Source organism: Plutella xylostella, chromosome Z (assembly GCF_932276165.1).
Source record: "Plutella xylostella chromosome Z, ilPluXylo3.1, whole genome shotgun sequence".
NCBI classification, from domain to species: domain Eukaryota; kingdom Metazoa; phylum Arthropoda; class Insecta; order Lepidoptera; family Plutellidae; genus Plutella; species Plutella xylostella.
The window spans coordinates 13,171,800-13,196,542 of NC_064012.1; the positions used below are offsets into that span (position 1 = coordinate 13,171,800).

Sequence of the window (24,743 nt, forward strand, 5' to 3'; positions counted from 1 at the left end):
TCCTGCAGAGATTCTGCCATAATAACGATGTCGTCCGCGAAGCAGAGGTGTGACATGTAGGTACTCGCCATTTATACATATGCCATGTCCAGCGGCATCGTACAGACTCCTCAACTCCTCGATATAACGCCAGTTGATTTGAAATCTCTGCAACGCTTCCAAAATTGCCCAGATCTCCATGGAGTTGAAGGCTTTTTCATAGTCCACAAAGGCTAGAAACAGAGGCTGATTATAGTCTTCTGTGTAATATGCCTTACTGTGTGGAATGTGGGTGTGGTCCATTGTACTAAAACAGATCCACGATGGGATAATTTAATTATTAAAAAACAAGCTCAACCTTCACATTTAAGAAAATTTTAAGTAAAAGTATTTATAAAGTAAGTGTCTTTCTTAATAAATTAATATTAATTGTCTTTATTTTTGTTTTACTAAAGTTCTCAGTTTTTTCGCCCTTTGGCGACCCCCCTACAGAAGCTTCGCGACCCCCCAGGGGGTCGCGACCCACAGGTTGAAAAACACTGCTCTAGAACAAAGGGTAATATCGACTTGGTTAAGGTCTCAAAAAATATTCAGAAATAGTCGTCAAAAGATTACAGAGATATAAAGGTACTTTGCTGCAGCCCTGGTGGAGGATTACAGCTGGAGGTATTAAAAATATCGAATATCGATTTTGTTTCTTTTTGCACATATTTTTACTAGTTTTCCTCTACCTCCTGTAGGTTGGCTGGTAGAAAATGCTGTTAGCATTAAGCCCTCCTTTTGTACATATCTATATTAATAATTTCGTCACGGGGTACGGTGGACTTGATCGAAACCTTATATGAATAACAAAGCATAAAAAAATATTGATTTTGAGTCGACAACATATATCCGCAAATTTCGGATTATGGAGTATTTCGTTAAATTCCGATGGCACTGATATACAAACAGCTGTCGCCATTTTTAGTTTTGACACTTATGTGTTATTCACATAACCCATATGTTGGCATGGCAACGGTCGGTTATTAACAATTAACAATGTTATTAAATGGACGTCACAGAGTACTTTGTATTATATGGACGCATAGACTAGAATATTATAACTGGAGACGTACTAAGCAAAATTCCTCGATGTAGGTGTATTTACCCACAAAAATTGACGCGAAAATAAGTTAGCGAATCTCGGGAACGCTGAACGCTGAAAAAGAACCCATCTTTAGTGCGAAGTGCGAGACGAGTGTTGCGGAGGCGAAGCCATGCCGGAATGACTTTATAAACCAGACGTAAGACAAAACTGCAAGCAAACTGCCTATAAAAAATCACACGTGTAGTACCTACTAATACAATACCTATTGCCAAATTTCATAAATGGGAGATTAATAGTTCACGAGAAAAAAAATCCTGAAGTTTTATAATTTTGTTAGAAAATTTCATGCATTTTAGCAATGATTTCAAAAGGAAGGATAGGCCCTTCAGAACATTTTACTCAAACCTTCTTCATACAAGCAAAATAACTGTCATCTGTCATAATTTGTTTGAACTATGTCAGTGCCTAGCAACTATCTTGACGACGTAACCTTGTACGTGCGTTAATAATTTACCATCCCGGACATTGTTTTATTATTTGCAGGCGCACATATCAATAATTGAAGACAAATCCAACTACTAAAATTAAAACTGATTTGGGCTGTAGACCTGTAGAGCGTCCCGTACAAATGGACTAAAAATCACGCTCCAAAACGTAAGTGTGTGCAACAAGAAAATGTTCTCGGAGGATAGTCAACAAAAAATGACGTCCGCACAAGGTTACAGCGCGCGGCCATTGTAGACTTTGGTAGTAAAATAATTATCACTTTATAATGTGTTTATTACTTAATTTAATGGTAATTACCGATGATACGATATTCGATGTTTCTTTTTGACCTTTGTATGATGGTTTTTGCAGCCTTTCACAACACAACTACATATTTATCACAAGATTCACAAGACCATCTCTCGGCCACAGACAACTGTCGACTGAGGAGCGTTGGCCCTAAAATTACGATTTTAGGGCCAACGCGCGGGTGCCATTTTTTTGAGTGGGAGGCCCTGTCCTTACGCTAGTAATATATATGTCAATGCATTTTAGTTTGTTTTTATGACACCATCGACCATAGATCACCACAGACAAAAATACCACAGACTAATTAGAGATTTTTGTTGTTGTGTTACTTTTTTACCTTTTTTAATACCTTAGAATAATAATGTCAACCTGAAAATGCATAAAATGATTCTGTGTTGTGTAAAATACTAGAATAATGATTTTATTTCTGATTGAATTACCTTTTTATTGCCTTACCCTGCACATCCTAATTTGGGCTTTTGTCTTATTATAAAAATTAAACAAAAATTTTAAATTTGTACACATTTTTAATTACTTACTTACTTACTTATTCCCAATCTCCGCTGGGGAGCAAAGGGCCGAAGTGAAGCGCCGCCATTCTTTACGATCTTGGGCCAGCTCAGAGACATCCGCCCAAGACATCCCCGCCTGGCCCATTTCCTTTTTCACAGAGCGCTGCCATGTCTCTCGCGGTCTGCCGAGTCTTCGTTTACCGCCCTCGGGGTGCCATGTCAGCGCTTCCTTTGGGACGTCTTCAGTACGCCTTAGAACGTGTCCTATCCATCTCCATTTGCGTTCTTTTACGGTTTCTGATACAGGTTTTTGATGTGTTCTGCGCCAAAGTTCCTCGTTGGAGACAAAGTCAAACCAACGGATCCCTAGGATACTGCGTAAGCATCTGTTTACGAAAACCTGTAGCTTGTTCGTGGTTTGAACCGTTTTCTTCCAAGTTTCGCAACCGTAGAGGAGAACGGTCTTTACGCACGCGTTGAACAGGCGGATCTTGGTTTGGAGACGGAATGCGGAAGACCTCCACACTGGGCTTAACATGGCAAAAGCTCCACGGGCTTTGTTGATGCGGTTGCCGATATCCTCGTCAGTTCCACCATTTGGTGTGATTTTGCTTCCCAGGTAGGTGAAGGTGTCAACATCTTCAATTGATTGGCCGTTGATTTTAAATGGAGTACGGTCCGCAGTCATTACTCGCATTGACTTTGTCTTTTCTCTGTTGACATGCATGCCCACTCGGTTACCCAAATGGACGAGGTCATTGAGTTTCCTTTGCATATCAGCGCTATTTTCGGAGAAAAGACAAAGATCGTCCGCAAAAGCGAGATACTCCAGAGATGTTCCATCGGACCAATCCAAACCTCCTTTGCCATTCTGCTCCATCATATCCAAAATTACTTCGGTAATCATGATGAAGAGTAGTGGGGATAACATGCAGCCCTGCTTGACGCCAATATTGGGGCTTATTGGTTCGCTCAGCTTCCCTTCGTGGATTACTTGGCAAGTGTAGCCATTGTAGGCTTCTTTAATAAGGTTTCGCATTTTATTCGGAACGTGAAAATATTTCAGCGTATCCCATATCGCTGACTGGTGTACCCTATCAAAGGCCTTCTCAAAATCCACAAATGTCAGGAAAAGGGCCTTTTGCCACTCTGTTGATGCTTCCAGAATTATGCGGAGTGTGTTGATTTGGTCCGTGCAATTTCTTCCCCTGCGGAATCCTGCCTGTTCACTCCTAAGATGTTCATCTACCCGGTTTTGGATTCTGTAGAGGATGATGGCATTCAGTATCTTGGACACTATAGGCAGTAATGTGATCCCTCGCCAGTTTCTGCAGTCACTTAGGTCACCCTTCTTTGGGAGTTTAACGATTGCCCCCTTCTTCCACTCCTCGGGTATCTTCTCTGTCTCCCAAATCTTTTCGAGGACTGGTTTCAGGATGCCTACTGTTGCAAGCGGATCGGCTTTGAGCATTTCCGCTGAAATATTATCGAGTCCTGGTGCCTTGTGACTCTTGAGCTTCTTTACCGCAGCTAATATTTCAGCTATGGAAGGTGGACTAGCGTCGAAGTCTATATTTTGAGTGTGCCTCGCGCAGTTCAGCTCGGCTTCCACCCCATCGTGTTGGTCGACTCTGAGTAACTCCTGAAAGTACTCCTTCCATCTTCGCAATACTTCGCCAGGCTCACACAGTAGCTTTCCTGTCTTATCTTTAACAGGGCGAGAGGGTTTTCTTGGTTTCCGCGTGATTTCTTTTATGACTTGGTAGAGTGTACGGGTATCTCCCTTGTACGCTGCATCTTCGGCTTTTCTGGCCAAGTCATCTCCCCACTTTCTTTTATCACGTCGTACTCCCCGTTTCACTTTTCTCTCCATGTCCCTGTACTGCGCCGCAGACGTGTTCCCGTGCAGCAGAGATTTGGCTTCTTTTCGCGCATCTATCAGTTGCCATGTTTCAGCTGTGATCCAAGGTTTGGTAGTTTTCCTTGTGGTGCCAAGAATGCTGTGTCCGGCTTCGAGATATCCCTCCTTGACCTTGCCCCACATAACATCTAGAGAATCCTCCTCATCGAAGTTGAGGTTCCTTAGATTTTCTCGCACCGCTTCGCCGAATCGTTCCCGGGTCTCATCATCCTGAAGTTTCGCTACATCATATCTTCTGGGTTGAGTTTCAACTCTTCTATGCACAGCGGCTAGCTTCAGTCTGATTTTGCCCACTACTAGATGGTGGTCACTGCCAACGTCAGCCCCTCTCTTGTTCCGTACATCTAGTAGTGAGCTCCTCCAGGTCTTGCTGATCGTGATGTGGTCGATCTGGTTCTGTGTGCGTCCGTCTGGTGATACCCAAGTTACCTTGTGGCACTCCTTGTGAGGAAACAAGGTTCCACCGATGACTAGGCCATGCATCCCGCAAGTTTCAATGAAACGCTCGCCATTGTCATTCATGGTTCCAACACCGTGTTTCCCCATGATCATTTCTAAGCTTCTATTCTGGCTCCCTACTTTGGCATTTAAGTCTCCCATCAGTACTACAATGTCTTTCCTCTTTATTTCGCGAAGGGTCTCGTCGAGTTGCAGGTAGAAGTGGTCTTTCTTTTCGCACTCAGTATCTTCTGTTGGGGCGTAGCATTGTATAATGGAGACATTTCTAGCTCTTGTTTTGAAACGCGCGGTAAGTATACGCTCGTTGATTGGTTTCCAGTTGAGAAGGCACTGCTTTGCAGACTTGTTTAGGAGAAGGGCTACTCCATATTCGTGCTTATCCTCTTCATTTGGTTTTCCAGAGTATAGCAGGGTATAGCCATCACCCACTGTTTCTTCACCAAAACCATTCCAACGAGCTTCGCTGATGCCGAGAATGTCAAGACTGTACCGTCTGGCCTCCCGAAGAACTTCTTCAAGTTTTCCATCTTTGTGCATTGTCCTAACATTCCAGCATCCAATTCGGGTGACCGTTTTCATGCCAAAGGTCGTCGTTTTTTTAGCGGTCCGGTTTTTTTCTTCGTCTTCGGTTTCTGTGATAATGGTGTTTCAGGTAGATGAGTTATCAGCCCGTCGTACCCTAGTCTATTAGTGGGGCTGCCACCTCAAAGCCTTAAGACCGGCTCGGTTTAGTACGGGTAACCTTCCCTGTGAGTAGATCCTGTTTTAAGGCGCAGGATACTCGCCCTTTGCCCTTCTATCCTCGGCAACTACAGCACTAGGTGGCGGTCGCACCGAAGTGCGGCTGTAGCAGTATCCAGGGTGCACGGCGCGGACGTGGATAGAGCGGACTGACTGGGTTCTGCTAGTTGGTAATTGTGTCCCGCCACTGACACAGCAGAAGTAATTCTGGTATTTTTTAGACAGTTCTCACCTCACAATCAGAGACTATCGCCAGTCCATAACCCAGCTTCGCCATGCTGCGTGATCGGAATAAACACAGCATGTGGAAGAGTATATTGCAAAGAAACAAAAAACTCAACCAACCCCCACATACACATTTTTAATTGCATTTATTAATTCTATAAATGGGTCTAAAAACTCCCTATCACATCTTTTCCTCCAACAGTACTCTACCAACCACACACACGCACTCACGCCTTGTACTAATGTACTCCCTTGCGGGGTAGGCAGAGGTGCATTGCTGCACCCACTTTTCGCCAGAGTTGTCGCGAAAGATCGCGAATCACATTTCGACTTCACTTAAATCGAGTAGAATTTTCAATAGTGTAGACGAGCCTAAAATTTATATCGGTAACTAGTGGGTAGAAGTGAATACGGGGCGACTCGACGGGTGTGGTGGAGCGCCACTTTTGTGTGAGCAGCCGCGGTGAGCAGACGGTCAGAGTGAGGGGGTGATCAGTACCGTGGGATCGTGAGGACCCGGCGCAGCGGAGCCGAGGCGACCAGGCACGTGGAGCCGAGGCGGTAGTGATGGCCCGGTTCAGACAATAGTTACAGCGAGTACAGCTAAGTGATCTTTCTACTTACTTTTTATCTCTCGTTTATGATTGATAAGTTATACACTTTATTTCTTGATGGACCAATTGTGTTTATAATGAGTAACGAAACTATGGAGATAATGTAAGTGGAAACCATTTTATACTTTATTTTCTTGGTGTTTGAATTGTGATTGCTATTGACATTGATTATGCTAATGTTGGTATGTCGTTAAGCATACGGTAATTTGAAGTCGTACCCCAAATAAGAGTGGACTACTGTGACTTGGGTAAATGTTTAACTAGAGTGAGAAGAGAATATACTGTGTGGTCAGGGAGGGCTATAAGGGGTGGTTGGAGGCCCTTCGTCGGTATCTACAGAACCGACATTTAATGTTTATAAATCATTAATAGTGACGAAACATGATATGAGAGAGTGATAGATGATGAAAGAATGTTAAACGTATGCACGTGTGCATTGCGATGCAGGTACGCGTACTACGGCCTTTAGCGAAGACGCGAGGCATGAGCTAATGACAGTAATCGTATGCGAGTGTGCATTGCGGTGCAGGTACTCGTATTACGGCCCTTAGCGAAGACGCGGGGCATGAGTTGATGATAGTAAACGTGTGCGGGTGTGCATTGAGGTGCAGGTACTCGCATTACGGCCCTTAGCGAGGACGCGGGGCATGAGTTGATGATACACTGCCGGGCAATGAAATAGTTCCACTGATATAAAACCAAATTACTCCTAAACGGAAAATGCTAGCTTAATGACGCCTTCTGCAATATTGTAGAATATTTAATTGCGCATCAGAATATTCCCATGTAAAAACTTAAATATTGTAATAAAAATTTAAATTAAATGTTTAAAAAAAAATGGGGCATTTGGCAAATCAAACAAAATCTCTAATTATGCGTTTATTAGGTGTAAACGTGGTATTTTGATAACTCAGTACTTGGTGTTTCCTCCATGTGCTCTCAATACAGCTTCTACGCGATTGGGTATGCTGAATACCAGATTCTTCAGCATATGCTGAGGAATGTACTCCCATTCTTGGATGAGCGTGTCTTTCAAGCCACGAAGTGTAATTGGAGGTGGATCTCGGTCTCTCACACGTCTGCCAAGCTCGTCCCAAGCATGCTCAATGGGATTCAAATCGGGGCTCCTTGCTGGCCACTAAATATTGTAGATTCCTACGTCATGAAGATACTCATTTACAACTTGAGCAGTGTGCGCCCGTGCATTATCGTGCATAAACATGGCATTCTCGCTCATATTGGCCAAAAACGGACCAGCATGTTCATTGAGGACCTCATTGATGTATCTCACAGTAGTTAGGTTCCCGTTTTCGATTGGAACTAACGCTGTTCGACCCTCTGCAGAGATACCCGCCCACACGTGAAAGCTGCCTCCGCCGTGTGCCACTTTTTCTTCAAAATATACTTGTGAAAAATGTTCACCTGGTTGTCGGTATACTCTTTTCCTCCCATCGTGATGGTACAGCATAAATTGTGACTCATCTGAGAATATCACTTTGCCCCATTCGTCCTCACCCCATTCTGTATGATCACGGGCGTATCGCAATCGGGCAACTTTATGATGCCGTTCCAGTTTTGAGCCAATTGCTGGCCTGTAAAGCTTTAATCTTCTTTCGGCAAGACGTCTCCTGACTGTCCACTTGCTTATTGGCCCCATTCGAACTTGTAGAAGTTGTTGTTGAACGGCTACTCCCGTCTGATGTCGATTTCTTAACATGATTTCCGCAATTAATCGATCTTTTCGGACTGTTGTGCACTTTGGCTTGCCACTACCTGGTCTTCTCAGGTTTAATCCAGACTCCCTAAACCTTTAGATCACTCGTCGTACAGTAGTATGAGTCACACCCATTATTCTGGCCGCATTTCTTTGGCTGGTTCCCATTTCCACCATGGTGATGATTCTCGCACAATCCTCACGTGGTACAGGCATGCTTTATGGGTACGAGACCCGTAAGACTTCATAATTTTATAATTCTTTCACAACGACAAAAAAAATAATGAAATAAAAAGAAAAACTAAAAACTAACCAAATGTTTTCCTAAATTTTCAAACCCGAAAATTTTCCTTCTTATCTTTTTTTATCCATGGCTTCGAAAAGAACACTATTAAAAAGAGTTTGCATTTAAAAATGTTTGCATAATAAACTATATTTCATTAAACTTTTTAATTCATGAAGCTAGGTTCTATATCTTAGGAGATATTAAGGTGTTTGTCGGCATTTTGTGGGTGGAACTATTTCATTGCCCGGCAGTGTAGTAAACGTGTGCGGGTGTGCATTGAGGTGCAGGTACTCGCATTACGGCCCTTAGCGAAGACGCGGGGCATGAGTTGATGATAGTAAACGTGTGCGGGTGTGCATCGAGGTGCAGGTACTCGCATTACGGCCTTCAGCGAAGACGCGGGGCATGAGTTGATGATAGTGAACGTATACGCGTGTGCATCGTAGTGCAGGTACGTGTATTACGGCCTTCAGCCAAGAGGCGGGGCAAGTGAGGATGCTATTGACATATATTATGCAGTCTGAAGCTTTAGTGCAATGCAATGGCAATGAGAGTGGATGTATGTGATTGGAGTGTAATGTTTTAATATAGGCTGTGTTACCACAGTGCACCGATTTGATTCACCCGGTGAGAGTTGGCATATTCGTATTTATTTTAATTTCATTTCTTATAGTATGAGCACAACGTTACCATATGAGACGGTCCGGCAGGGTACGATTTCCTGTGCCTATTCTACACGAATCACAACCTCATATTACATCTCTTAAATATGTACCTATGATTGAATAGTATCATGACAATTCGTGATCGCCATAATTATGGCGGTTCGCGACAAGAGTGTTATGTTAGTCCCAATGTAATAGGGGGCGGGCCTATTGCCATTTTACGGGCACATCCAAGACCCGAGAACAAATATCTGTGTTTAAACAAATATCTGCCCCAGCCGGGAATCGAACCCGGGACCATCGGCTCAGTAGTCAGGTCACTAACCACTACGCCATTCGGTCGTCTACCAACCAATCTTCAAAATTTTCAGTGTAATTGACTAAATGGAATCTTTTTTTTAGATTTCTCCATTGACTTTCTATTCGTTGAGTATGTGTCCCGTCTGGCTCCACAAATGAGTTGTCGAGGACAATAGTCTCACGGCAATAATTAAACCAGTTGCAAATGCTTGCACTGCTTAATATTTCGATTCGTGAGGCCAGAGCACATTCCTTTTTTGTGATTTTATAATTAAAATCACCAATGGTATCTTGATATTTTCAAACCACGTATTTAGGCTTCTGGTAATCTTCGGTTTCTTACACTTGCTTTTGTAACACCTGAAAGTGCCAACAGGCCCTAAAGAAGCATTTAGGGACATTTGGCTTCGATGATGTTGACAATTTTTTTCCCTAGGTAACAAACCCATTTCCTCAGCAAATTGGACACATTTTTCCTCCGAACATAACTCAGCGCCAATCTTTGCCATATTCCAATGAGTTAGCAATTCCTCTTTATATATGTGCTTCCGTTTATTGCTTGGTTGACCTGAAACAAATAATAGAAATCGTATATTCATGAAATAAACAAAGATAGTTTACTGTGTTAGTTACTTCAATATGAACAATGCTTACCAGAATTACGTGTTGCTGCTGTAGTTGGGACGGCCCTTTCAGCCGAGGGACCCGGAATAGCACTAGATTCACCAGCCTCAAGCGCATCATAATTGCGCTTAAAAGCCACATTTTGTGTAACAGCTGCCGAAAGCGGCTCAACAGAGTATATCACTTCCACAACTTGAGCGAGAAACTCAATAGAGTCTATCACTCTACGCAATCCAGACACGGAAGGAGCGTGAGTCTAACACTGGCGTCACTTCACTAAATCCATGAAACTCAGACACAGGGGTAGAAGGGGCTTCTGACGAAGACGAATCATCAAACGACTGCATGCTGGTATCCTTTGAATGCTCTCTAGCGCAATTACACTTGGCTCTAAACGCGAGTACAGACAAAAAATGACAATAAGAAAATATTGTATTTGCCGCCTTTTTATTTGTGTGTTCCATATACTCATAATAACAGATAAAGTTTTTGATGATGTTGCATCTAACATTATTATTCCGAACTCCATAAAATTTGCATTTTTTTAAAGTGGAACACCGCATCAAGCATGTCATCTCTAAGTAGTCTGTGGTCAGAATCATGATTGTCTTTAGTCTTTACTATGTGCTTGAGTTTTAATTTGTGTGTTCCACTTTTTACTTTTTAAATTGTATACCGTAACAAAGTATAAATGAAACGCTCCGCTCCGCTCCGCTGCGCTCCGCTTTGGTTTTAAACGAACATGTGCACCTAACCTGACCTCGCTTTGCTCGTCGTCGCACCTACAACTAGGTTTCGATTCGAGGGATTTTGTAGTCCTACCATCGTAACAAAGTATATATGAAACGCTCCGCTTTGGTTTTTAACGTACATGTGCACCTAACCGCTCCTCCTCGCTTTGCTCGTCGTCGCACCTACCTCTAGGTTTCGATTCTAGGGATTTTGTAGTCCTACCATCGTAACAAAGTATATATGAAACGCTCCGCTTTGGTTTTTAACGTACATGTGCACCTAACCGCTCCTCCTCGCTTTGCTCGTCGTCGCACATACCTCTATCAGACAACCCACCGTTATCAGACAAATATTGCTATCCTTGTCTCCTTTCTAACCGGCATGCATCGCACGCATAGAAAAAAATTTATAACAATTCCATACATAGAAAGCTGTTAAGTGACTGATAAAAAAAGACAAAAATTATAACCGTAGAATAAATTTACATATTTTAAAAAACGGCAGCGTTCTACTTCGGGTTCGTCTAAGATCACATTTACTATCACTGGTGCATTTGATTCTCTTATTCAAAGTTTATCAATAGCTTTCATAGATAGATGGACTATAAAGAGGTACATACTTGAACTGAAAAACGACTTGTCACAATGAATGAAAAGTTTAATTACGTATAAAGATAAAAAACGCAGAGGAACTACATTGATCCGAACTAAAGCTAAAATCTATACAAAAAAAACAAAAGACATTCATTATTCCACATGACAATGTGGCTAAAAAGTGTACGAGTACGAGTGTGGTTTCGAGGTGCTAAGTGAAGCAGCATTAATCTATCATCATCATCACGACCCATTACGTCGCCACTGCTGGGGCACGGGTCTCCTTCCAATGAAGGAAGGGTTTAGGCCTAGTCCACCACGCTGGCCAAGTGCGGGTTGGTGGACCCCAACACAAGCAAGCTTGTGTTGAGAGAGTTGTCGGGTAAGTGGGCAACCCGACTGTCAGATGTTTTCAAGCCGCCCGAAGGCCTCTGACTAGGCTTAACGACTGCTGCCGAAGCAGCAACCGTGCCAAGCATTAATCTATGATGAAGAAAGTAAATTTCCAACATGTACGGGTAAAAATGCTTACCATTTTGAGGTATCAAATTTTATATTTTTTGAAATTAACTATAGTGATCCTTGTAATGTTTAAGACTTACCCAAAGATTTAACATTACAAGGAATCGATTATAATTTTTAAAATACTATTGTAACAAGACTGCTAACCGTTTTCCCGCGAAAACAAATCGCGCGCCGAAAACGGTTAGCGTCCCACGCCGCCGCGCCGTTTTCCTGCGCATCTCTACTGCGCAGACCGCGTCCCGCGTCCTCCCCTTCACCCGCGCGCACCCCCGCGCTCGCGCCACCGGCCAGCGAAGCCCGCGCAGTCAGTCGGCGCCCACCCGTTTCCCGGCTACACGCTCGCTCTTGCGCCGCTTCGGAAATAGTTAATAGTTTTAAGCACAAAGACTACCTACTTGCCTATTCGTGTCTGTAGAACCTGAAATATACTGTGAACATAGTGTATTCCCTGAGTTTGTTTCCTATCTACCACTCCCACGATAGGACCCTTCTCATAGTGGCGCCCAACTCGCGGAGACGCGTGAATGTAAGTGTGTGCGAAGAAAAAATATGCTGCCGAAAAGGGAAGAGCGAAGCGTCGTGACCTCGAGGAAGACGAAAGCAGCGGCACCGCCGGCGCGACCACGGTAATGCCCCCAGGCGGCGGCGCGCCCGCCGAGCATGCGGCGCGTGGCCCTCCCGCGGCGAGCGGCCTCCATGCCGCGCCCGGCGCGCCCTACGCGCACGAGGAGCACGCGGCGTGCGGGCCCCCTGCGGTGCCCGGCCGCCCCGCCACGCCCGGCGCGTCCTACGAGGACGCAGCGCGCGGTCGCCCCGCCTCGCCTGGCCCGGCTGGCCCGCCCTACGCGTCCTATGAGCACGCGGAGCGCAGCCGCCCCGCCTCGCCCGGCGCGCCCTACGCGCACGAGCAGCACGCGGCGCGCGGGCCCCCTGCGGTGCGGCCCCCCCGCAAAGCCCGGCGCGTCTTCCGAGGACCGAGGACACTCGGCGCGCGGCCTTGACGACGATGACGACCGCAGCTGCACCGGCGAGGGGAAGGTGACGACCCGCCCCGGCGCGCCCAGCGTGCCCGCGGCGCGCGCTCCCGCCGCCTCCCCCGCCGCGCCTGATGCGCCCGCCACGCACGACGCGCTATACGAGTACGCGGCGCGCAGCCCCCCCGCTACACTCGACGCGTTCGCCTGCGTGCTGCTGGACACCGTCGCCAAGGCCGCCAAGACCAACCGCGTCTTTATGGAGAGGACGGTGATGACCCGCCCCGGCGCGCCCAGCGTGCCCGCGGCGCGCGCTCCCGCCGCCTCCCCCGCCGCGCCTGATGCGCCCGCCACGCACGACGCGCTATACGAGTACGCGGCGCGCAGCCCCCCCGCTACACTCGACGCGTTCGCCTGCGTGCTGCTGGACACCGTCGCCAAGGCCGCCAAGACCAACCGCGTGTTTATGGAGAGGACGGTGATGACCCGCCCCGGCGCGCCCAGCGTGCCCGCGGCGCGCGCTCCCGCCGCCTCCCCCGCCGCGCCTGATGCGCCCGCCACGCACGACGCGCTATACGAGTACGCGGCGCGCAGCCCCCCCGCTACACTCGACGCGTTCGCCTGCGTGCTGCTGGACACCGTCGCCAAGGCCGCCAAGACCAACCGCGTCTTTATGGAGAGGACGGTGATGACCCGCCCCGGCGCGCCCAGTGTGCCCGCGGCGCGCGCTCCCGCCGCCTCCCCTGCCACGCACGACGCGCCCGCCACGCACGACGCGCCCGCCACGCACGACACTCCCTACGAGTAAGCGGCGTGCAGCCCCGCGGCGCGCGCTACCCCCGCCGCGACCGCCGCTATACTCGACGCGTTCGCCTGCGTAACGGCGGCGCAGCTCTCTGTCTTCATGGAGAGGACGGTGATGACCCGCCCCGGCGCGCCCAGCGTGCCCGCGGCGCGCGCTCCCGCCGCCTCCCCTACCAGCACACGGCGCCCGGCCGCCCCGCCTCGTCAGGCTCGGCTGGCCCGCCCGGTGCCTTGTACCAGCACGCGGCGCCCGGCCGCCCCGCCTCACCAGGCTCGGCTGGCCCGCCCGGTGCCTTGTACCAGCACGCGGCGCCCGGCCGCCCCGCCTCACCAGGCTCGGCTGGCCCGCCCGGTGCCTTCTACCAGCACGCAGCGCGCGGCGCGCAGTACCCCCGCGCGCGCAGAACCCCTGCGCAGACCACCCCACCGTCCGACCATCAGTGTTCACGAGGACGACGAACAGTTTAGGGGGAGGACCAGGGCTGTCACCGTGCTACTCCGAACGCGAGGGCGCTTAGTTCGGACTAGAGGGGGAGGATGTAACAAGACTGCTAACCGTTTTCCCGCGAAAACAAATCGCGCGCCGAAAACGGTTAGCGTCCCACGCCGCCGCGCCGTTTTCCTGCGCATCTCTACTGCGCAGACCGCGTCCCGCGTCCTCCCCTTCACCCGCGCGCACCCCCGCGCTCGCGCCACCGGCCAGCGAAGCCCGCGCAGTCAGTCGGCGCCAACCCGTTTCCCGGCTACACGCTCGCTCTTGCGCCGCTTCGGAAATAGTTAATAGTTTTAAGCACAAAGACTACCTACTTGCCTATTCGTGTCTGTAGAACCTGAAATATACTGTGAACATAGTGTATTCCCTGAGTTTGTTTCCTATCTACCACTCCCACGATAGGACCCTTCTCATACTATCGATTATTAACTATTCGGGAGGCTCCGGAAGCACGGGACTCTATACCTTACCTGCAACTGCTATAGCCAAATAAAAAAAAATGGAATTGTTTTGTTGATTTGAGGAATAATATTGCTACATTTTATCAAAAGTTTTGCCCCATTGCCTAATTTACACAAAAATCTAGTGAGGAATAATGCTAGAAGGTATCTGTAGTAATAATTTGGTTAGTGTAATAGCTTTCATTAAGTTTCTTTTCAATAAATTTTGGAGAATTATAGCTGGAGGGACGTCTTATTTACAGCACACAATAGAACCAAAAAGCAACTCATTGAAAATAATAAATAAATATAAACAAAGAAAAAATCATTCTGAGTTCCTGTCGGTAGCAGCACTCCTCTCTATGGGGATTTGGACAACGTGTGCTGCCGATCCTGTGAATACATAGGATTTATTTTGACCATTCTTGACCAAACCTCGTCCATCCCTCCCCGGGCACAACTCGTTGACCAGGCGTTCAGCCAGGGGTTTCAAGGCCCATCCGGATCTGTACTGTCGAGAGCTCTAACTTGCAAGGCCCTTCTTGGGCCACTGGGAATCATGTCTGGCAGCACTACTTTTACCCATCATTTCCAGAACAAATTTGTCAATAGTGGTGATTTTCTCCACTATTTCCCCATGTACTAGTCATTACAAACTCTCATTTGTAAACAATTAAATGAATTGGATCTACAGGAGCTAAGTGCAAAACATATGCATTTAAACTGTTAACCTATATTGAGCCTACTGGTGGTGAAGGAAATCTGTGCCTGTAGTTATTGCAGTAGGTTCACCACGATATTTTTTCGCAGAATACCTGCTGGTGTGCATGGAAGACGACCAGATGTTTATGGTGGCTGCTCGAGGACTGTGCTGGCAGCTGTCTGCAGCAGATGAAGAGCGAGGGTCTGGAACTGCGAGGAGACACCAGGTCCTGGCAGCGGCCACGACCCTGTACCAGACTGCCGCAAGAATGCTCGCATTGGCTTCCGACCGCCGCTTCTCTACCTATCTGGACATTGCGCTGTTGCTAGCCTGGCCCTCAGACGATAATTGTTAGTAATTTACTGTTGGTGCTAGTTTTATTTAAATTTAAAGATTTTTTAAAGAAGAAAGTCGTCTATGAGAATTTATCATAATTATCTCTTAAAAAACCGGCCAATAAATACACATAAAGATAATCATCATCAGCCAATAATCATCCACTGCTGGACATAGGCCTCTCCCAAGGACACACGCCACAACACACGGTCCTCGGCCTTCCTCACCCAACCACTTTTTTTTTTTTTTTTTTTTTTTTTTTTTTTAAAGATTTTATTATCACTCCACAGACTTTATGTCCGTGCCTTTTTGAGAGATCAATATATTGTGAGAGTTTGGTTGTTTTTTGTCTTCATCTTTTAACTACTCACTACTCAATGTGGAAGCTTATAATATATATATTTTATCTTTTATATATATATACCTATATATTATTAATAATTTTTTTTTTTTTTTTTTGCACTCCTGGAGGAAAATCTACACAGACACCTGGGAAGGGGACCCAGGTAGTGTCGGCCTTTAACCGACTAAAAACCCCCAGTTGTGCATTTCTTGTTTTTTTTTTTTTTTTTTTTTTTTTTTTTTTTTTCTTTGTTTCACACAGTCACACTTACAATTATAATGGCAACAAACATTTGAAGGGTAGGGCCAGTGTCAGCTGTCTTCAGAGAACTTAACAGACGCCTGTCAGTGGCCACACACTCCTTTTGTCATCGCTGTTGTTTTGCCTGGTGTTAATGTGTGACAGTGTTCTTAAAACTATCTTAATTTTATTGGTTAGTTCTTATACAGATAATATTAATTCATGATATACTATACAATACCTACATATCAAAACTATACAATACATGCTATATACTATACATAACAAAACTATAAAATACATGCAATACGGTTTGGCCGTCAATATAAAATTAAAATCAAAATTCTCCTATTCCGCTCCATTTTGCGTTGCCAAAAGCCTTGATTGCTGGGCAACGACCTCTTTGTCCCGATTTTTTATTGCCATCTTTAGGTTGTACTCGAGGATCCGTTTCTTCGGTGCTGTTATTGCCGTTTTAGCGAGGTTGCCGATAGCGTCCTCGGTGTCATCCGCATAGTAGGTGCAGGCGGAGGTGTGCCTCGACAGCGCCACTACTGCGTGAGGTATGCTATCGTGCAACTTTATTTTATCTTTTGTTTTTATGATAATGACGGATTCGTACGTCAATCCCTGTGCTTCGTGTATGGTTAAGACGCGTGATCCCGTTCCTTCTCCAAACCCTTGGCTGGTCAGGGTCTCTTTTTCTTCCTGTGTATGCGTCAGGAATAGAGTGTTGGTTTGGGATTTTGGAATTGCTGCGTCTGTAAACCTTTTCAGCTGCAGGGATTGGATACGCGTTGTGGCTGCGTATATGCCTGAGTATACTTCTCTTAGGGCGTATGCAACATCCATGGGGTTTCTGTATGAGCACAACAGCTCCTGGGTGATGTTTGCTACCAGTGTTGGGCGACTGTACCTTAGTTCGAATAGGTTCTCTCTGTCTATGTACGGTAGCTGGTTGATGTCTCCGATTAGAGCAATATCACTGGCACGGGACAGGCGGGCGGCAATTACGATTGCCCCGAAATGGTTCATCAGGGCCTCGTCAATTATCAGGCGTTGGCATCCGACATGTTCTCTAAAGCCGTTTACTAGGACTGATGCCATCGTACGTACCCTAGTTCTAACCATGTCCCCGATCCTATGCGCTAGCCTGTTTCGTATATCGACGGCCGCCTCAGTTGTCGTGGTGATAATGGTGTCTTTGCTCACATCGAAGTTATTTACCACCCAGGTTGTCTTCCCACATCCAGGTACCCCGTTCACCCAAGCGATGGTGGGCATCGTCCAGCTATTCCAGGTAGCGTTAATGGTTTCCGCTTTTGCTAGGATTTTGTCCTCTAGCATAATCCTGGTACACTGAGCTACGACCACCATTTGGTTGTTGTGTGGGAGAGTGAGTTTCGGGATGTTGCGTTCCCAGGGCACGAATCCGCATTCCTCGCTATAAGCCGCCATATACGCTCCAGTCATTTTGCCTCTGAGGACTTGGCAACTACTGTTATCGTATATGCAGGCTTCGGCCTCCTCGAGTAAAACTTTTAGCCGGCTTTCGTTCTCTTGCCTGTAGGTCTGCATGATCGTTTTGCAGGACAAGAGATTTACCTGCTTTGTGGCGGTTGCACCCAACCACTACCCGCCACTCGCCTAAGGTCGTCAGTCCAGCGGGCAGGAGGGCGTCCCACGCTACGTTTGCCTGTTCGTGGTCTCCACTCGAGAACTCGTCTACCCCAACGGTTATAGGTTCTTCGGCAGATATGACCAGCCCACTGCCACTTCAGCTTGCATATTTTGACAGCTATGTCGGTAACCTTAGTCCTCTGACGGATAACCTCATTTCTGATACGATCCATCAGAGAAACCCCAAGCATAGCTCTCTCCATAGCACGCTGAGCGACTTTGAATCGGTGGACCAGTCCTACCGTCAGTGTCCACGTCTGCACCATACGTCATCACTGGCAGGACGCACTGGTTGAAGACTTTTGTCTTCAGGCTCTGAGGAATGGCCGAGGAGAATATGTGACGAAGTTTCCCGAATGCAGCCCAACCCAGCCTCCTTGTCGAAGTTGCTTCTGCCTAGCTGAATAGTCTGCCCGAGGTAGACATATTTTTGCACAACTTCGATTGTTGCCTCACCAACGGCGACCGGCTCCGGTTTGATGTGAGCATTGTACATGACTTTCGTCTTGTCCAAGTTCATATCGAGGCCTACACGTCGGGAAGCAGCATTTAGGCCACTTAGCATCCAGCTGGGTTCCTGCAGAGATTCTGCCATAATAACGATGTGGTCCGCGAAGCGGAGGTGTGACATGTACTCGCCATTTATACATATGCCATGTCCTTTACAGTCCAACGTCTTAAAGACATCTTCCAATGCATTGGTGAACAGTTTCGGAGATATCACATCCCTCTGTCTCACTCCACGTTGCAGTTGGATAGGTCTTGTCTTGTGGTCCTGTACTTGGGCAGTCATAGTAGCGGCATTGTACAGACATCTCAACACTTCGATATAGCGCCAATCGATTTGGCATCTCTGCAAGGATTCCAAAACTGCCCAGGTCTCGATGGTGTCGAAGGCTTTTTCATAGTCCACAAAGGCTAGACACAGAGGCTGATTATACTCTTCGGTCTTCTGTATAATCTGCCTTACTGTGTGGATGTGGTCTATTGTACTAAAGCCTTTTCGAAACCCAGCCTGCTCTGGGGGCTGAAACTCGTCTAACTTTTGGGCAAGACGGTTCGTCATAACTCTTGAGAACAGCTTGTATACATGGCTTAAAAGCGAGATCGGTCTATAGTTCTTCAGAAGGGTGTTGTCACCCTTCTTAAAGAACAATACCACGACGCTCTCAGACCATGCCTCCGGTGTAATGCCATTGTGAAGAACCGAATTGAAGAGCCTCTGGAGCTGTTCGAGCATTGCAATACCTCCAGCTTTCAGAAGCTCTGTAGTAATTCCGTCTTCAGCCGGAGCCTTGTTGTTTTCGAGCTGCTCAAGGGCTATCCTAATCTCGCCTATGTCGACGTCAGGGATGTCGTCAGTGTAGGGGCGCTCTGGAATCGGTGAGCTGAGCCACAGACTTCTGCGCGTGTGAAGCATAAAGTTGTCCGTAAAAACCTTCGATTTCGGCAAGAACCTCCGGCTTAGAGGCAACAATATTACCATCTGCAGACCTCAACTTCGTCAAGTGGCTTTGACCCCCGATTTTGCTCAATTGCTGCTTCTATGGCGCGTGTGTTAGAGCGACGGAGATCTCTTCGTATCAGCTTCTTTATACGCTTGTTGAGTGCCCCTAGTTCTAACGAAGTGTCACCTACCGACGGAAATTCGCGTCTCTGCTTCATAAGCTCGAGTGTCTCGCTTGAAAGTTTGGATTGCTTTTGCTTCTCATGCTAAAATTTCCGTGGCCCACCTCACGAAGAGCCAATTCAATATTTGGATTGTATGCGCGTCAATATCTGTGGTGGTTTCCAGCGATTCGAATCGGCTCTGTAATTCTCTCTGGAAGCTGGTGTTGCCAGCTGTAATTTGGTGCAGTGTGGGACGAAGGGTCGACTTCACCAGACGTCTCCTCTCCAGCTTGAAGTTAATATTCAGAGTACCTCGGAGAAGTCGGTGATCACTCCCAGTTTTAAACCTATTGATCACTGAGACATCTCTGAATATGTGCCGCTTGTCAGTCATAATGAAGTCGATTTCGTTTTTCGTCCTACCATCGGGGCCTACCATGGGCAAGTCCACTTCCTCTGGGGCTGTTTCTCAAAGAAAGAATTCATCAAGTACAGCCCCTCCCTTTCGAGGAAGTCAACAAGCATTTTCCCTCTCTGGTTTCTGCTACCAAAGCCATGAGGTCCTACCCTCGATTCGTCGCATTCTTGTACTCCCACTTTGGCGTTGAAGTCCCCCATCACAACGGTGTATTGGGTCTTAGCAGTACACTTGATAGCTCTAGAGATATCTTCGTATACTGCTTCGACTTCTGTGTCAGAGTATGCCGAGGTTGGTGCATATACCTGTACGACCTTCAAGGAATACCTCTCGGTTAGTTTTAGTACTAGGTACGCTACCCGATTCGACACACTGCTGATCTCCACTACGTTGTTGACAAGGGTCTTGTTGACGAGGAATCCTACGCCACCTTGGGACAGTTGGTCGCCCTCGCGATGGTAGAGCATATGGCCGGACTCCAGGGTCATCGTGTCCTCGCCCTCTCTACGGACTTTTGATAGCCCTAAGATGTCCCATTTTATTTTGCTAAGCTCTACCTCGAGTTCTACCATCTTCTCGTCTTCTCTCAGTGTCCGTGCGTTGTATTTCGCCAGTTGTAGTCGTTGATGGCAGCCATTCGTAGCCCGGGGATTCTTCGCACCCCCTGCCCTACCGTACCGTACCTAGACCGCTGCCGTAGTCAGGAATAGTAGGGCTGCCGGGAACTGGGGGCCGGGGCTTTGGGTATGACTCCATGGAGGATTTTGCCATAATCACCACGCTTGGCAATGCGGGTTGGTGATCGCAGGGCTACACTTTTCGTACCGGTGACGCTGCTGCCCATCGCCGGCCTATGGGATTTAGTGTAGCTGTTTTTGGATGGTTATACCGCCATCATCCGGTCGCCAGAGCCTCGTCTGTTGTTTAGCAGGGTGCACCACGGGCAGGTGAGGTTGGCAATTGGTTCATTCGGATGTTTAGAACCCTTACACCCCATAAAGTTAAAAAGATGCCATATAAAATTCAATTAAAAAATTCTGGTACCATATCCGGGCTAGATATAATATAAATAATGAGAACAATTTGTAGCTGTGATCGCAGCTGAACAGTTATAAACTTTAGTTTGTTATAAATTCCGTCCTAGTAGTCTGTGTCGCGCTAATACACATCGAGCTGGTGCGACGGAAATCTTTTGTCACGCTCGTCTTGCGCCCCGTGCTAGGCCTTCAGCACATCGTGTGAAATTCTTACTCACCTTCTCTCCACTCCGGATTTTATTTATGACAGTTTCTCTTTTTTTAATACTACTAAAATGGTAAAAGCAACCCTTTACTACCAAAGTTGGGGAAAAAAGCATGTCTATTGCATTCATAACTGCGTTTTTGTAATCTCAGGTATAAGCATGATGATGGAGAATATTGTGGAAAATGTCTGTTACCGGTTCAACCCTTACTTCCCGGACAGGAGACTCAAACCCGAAGAGATCTATCCGAAAAACCCACACGACCAGTTCCCATACAAACTAGGTAACAAATCTAGTCAAATCATCTATCAATACAGATCACCTGCTAGTTCATCATGATTAGCCGACAATCATCGATTGCAGCAGACATAGGCATCTTTTAGTGTATGATTTGATTTAAGTATTTAAATTACCACATTGGTAAAATTTTCAGAAGCGCAAAATTTATCTTTGTGAGACCCGTCTCGAGTATTTCCAATGGGGAGTAACGCGTGTGAATTTGCCGCTAGGGGCGCTGGTGTCGACTGAGGTTAAGTGACATTTTACTTTTCATATAATTTGTTTGGCGGGCTTCGTGATAAATTATATTTTCGTTCATTTCCCTGTTGAAAAGTGATCTCTTTTCGCGAAATTATCGCAAATATGGATTATTTATCGATGAATGTGCACGCTTTGAAAGCTGAATTAAGGAAAAGAGGCGCATAAATAAGCGGTCTCAAAGAGCAGCTAATTCAGAGGTTAGTTTGTTTACTGTTTACAAACTTATTTTTTACGAAATGTATGCTTGTTTGCTTAGGTAACAGCTATGTTTTTGCTTTTTACAGACACCAAGACTATGACCGTAACAGTAACTTGGTTGTTAACGTAGAGGACAGCATCATACAACAAAATGATTCAGTGTATACTGTTGAGTGGCCTTAAGAAACTTTGTATAGCAGTGTAAACACTAAAAATGAAACTCCAGATCTAGATATTGTCACCAATGAGTAACTACTTTGGAATTTATGTACAGTGTACGTACATACCATCGCTCTTACGGTGAATGAAAACATCGTGATAAAACCTGCATATCTAGATTTTCGAACCCACCAACCTGCAGAGGACCAGTGTGGTAGGAAAGTCAGGTCCAAGGAAAGGAAGGTCCAAGCTTAGGAGTGGAGTTTAGACCTTAAGGCCATATGGACAAAGGCTCCATTCGAGTGAGCCAGGTGCAGGTACTGCCACCCCCACAAATAATAGAATACTTAGTATACTATACTACCATTATTAAGTTTCAACTAACAACTCAACCAGCATTCATTGTGTGGATTACTAATGTGTTATATTTTTTGTATAGCAGTGTGTTTAAACGGAGAGGATAAATAAAAGTTAAATCAGTGTGTAATTCTTTTATTTTTAGTGTATTTATTAAATGCCTAATCCTTATTTACATTATGTTCTTTCTGAAATTGGTTATAATGATTTTCACAAACACGAGATTATCGGATAATAATTATTTCACAAGCCACTGTTTTAGAACAGTTTTATCACTTGGTAACATATGTCCTCCTTTTCTTTCCCAATATAACGGATCTGAACAACATTGCGGCATAGTAACTCGATATGATGATAGTTATTTTATAATTAATAAGCTTATAAGATTCAAGATTTAAAAAAATTATTTGGCGCCAATTTGATAAAGTCGCCTTTGATAAATTTGACAGCTATGGTACCTCTTTACCTCAGTCGACAGTGGCGCCAACTGGTGAGCAAAAAAACGGTAGTCAAACAAAAGCCCATTGTCTTTTATTTTACTTACGAACTGGCTCAGCGACCCGGAGTGGATTAAGCCCAAAGTGCGCCTTTATTAGACGATATAGAGAGAATAGAGACCGCACCAAATCCCAATGTCTTACTTACTCACTTCGATGGGTAAGCAACATTAAAGTGCGTCAATCTTCTCTATTCTGTGCCAAATATTCATCATTTTAAATAAATTACGATCGCATGTTCATGCAGGAGCGGCGACGGAGCACCTGCGCCAGGTGTTGTCTCTGCTGCTAGTGCTGGTGAGGTCCACACTGGCGCGGCTCTCGCGGCATCCGGCGCTGCGGGGCCGCCTGCCTTGCCCTGACCGCTACGCTCAGGTGTTAGTATTAGTAAATCATGTTTGATTGTTACCTACTATTGAGAATTAGCGGACTGTATTAACTGGTTTAAGCGAAATTTGGAGAAAAACACAAGTATTCGTTGTCAACAAAACGTATTTAACAACCATAATATATTTACACCGACGGATAAAAAGGCACAATGAATACAAATTCGAATTATGATGTAAAAAAGAAATGTAAGTATAGAAAGGTTTAGGGTTGAGGTTTATAAAAGGTTATGGTTCCACAATACCTACCCTGCGAGCATTGTAGATGACAGGCTTTATTTCCCTTTTTACTTATGGAGTTTCAATTATGGAGTTTTTTCTTTGAGAAGCAGTTGATGAATGCTGGCTATAAATAGAGTATAAATTTTTATTATTGGTATAAGCTACTTATCTAGGTTTCAGGTTTGGAAGAATGCAAAATCTGCTTACTCCCGAGTAACTCGAATCTCGACTCGAATCCGACTCGAATCCACTCTTAGGTGTATACTTATTCTAAAACTACGGTAAATTTTCTGACTAAATAAAGATAAACTGTATACTTACCTACTTATTCTAAAACTGTATGTGTATTTTTCTGCCGTTTGTAGCGTGCGTTGAAATCCTGCGGGCATAGGGGGCATCTGATGAAGTCCTGACGGCGGCGGTGCTCTGAGACATTCCAACAATTCACTCGTGAACAACTCTGTGCTATGATTTTATGAAGGGGCGGCATTTTATGTTGTTATTAACATCGTGTTTGTTTATTTTACGATTTCACAGTTTTATGTGAGATTGGCCCACCTCCACCTTGTATCATATCCTATTATCAAAAGCATAAAATAATTTGTTAAGGATCCGTAGTATCAAAATCATATCATTTTCAAAATTACATGATGGGTGTAGAAAGTCGCGGATACAGACAAAATACCAAGAAAAAATATAAAAATCCGCGAGGCCATAGGAATACAATTAAATTACTTTATATTGCTGTTATCCTGCCTATATTTTTTTAAGGAAAAATAAGTATTACATTTTCCAATATAACACAATCGGTATTCTGCTAACGGTGCGTGAATGAAGCCAGATTTAATTCGAGGGGTGAGGGGTGGTGCGCAATTTCAGCGCTTGTGAAAACCAGCCTTATTCCTGTCTAGGCTAGATCGTGTTTTCAGTCTAGCACTACATTTTCCAGCCGCACTTCAGCCTCCTGGCTAGGTCTGCAATCCTGGTACACCGAACGCAATCACATTCTATCTGTACATTTGTTGCGTATCGACACCGCCGCTGCGATCGGTATTTCGTTTATAGGTTTGACTTGTAAACCGTATTTCACTAATAAAGCGAGACGAGGGAACGATCAGAGTACTATTTGATTGTTGATTTTAATTTAGGTTCATTACCCAAATATGTATAACTGGGAAACATGCGTCTATTACCTGGCTGAAACCGTGTTAAAAAATAATTAGGTATTTACATAGGTATTAATACCTAATTATCGTGTATTAGGTAATGTTGAAGCAGGGCTTCCTACCCAATAAAGGAGTGCATAGGTATTGATACACCCGTATCC

The 24,743-nt window shown here is 45.7% G+C and overlaps 1 protein-coding gene across 1 annotated transcript in view; it reads left to right on the forward strand.

Annotated features, from left to right (window-relative positions):
• The window catches only part of LOC105388275, a 251,699-nt gene that overhangs the window by 37,412 nt on the left and 189,544 nt on the right, over nt 1-24,743 (forward strand). The window contains exons 4-6 of the mRNA XM_011559157.3: nt 15,294-15,536; nt 21,209-21,340; nt 23,056-23,185. Coding sequence (XP_011557459.3) covers nt 15,294-15,536; nt 21,209-21,340; nt 23,056-23,185 — 505 coding nt within the window. The remainder of the gene's footprint in view (nt 1-15,293; nt 15,537-21,208; nt 21,341-23,055; nt 23,186-24,743) is intronic.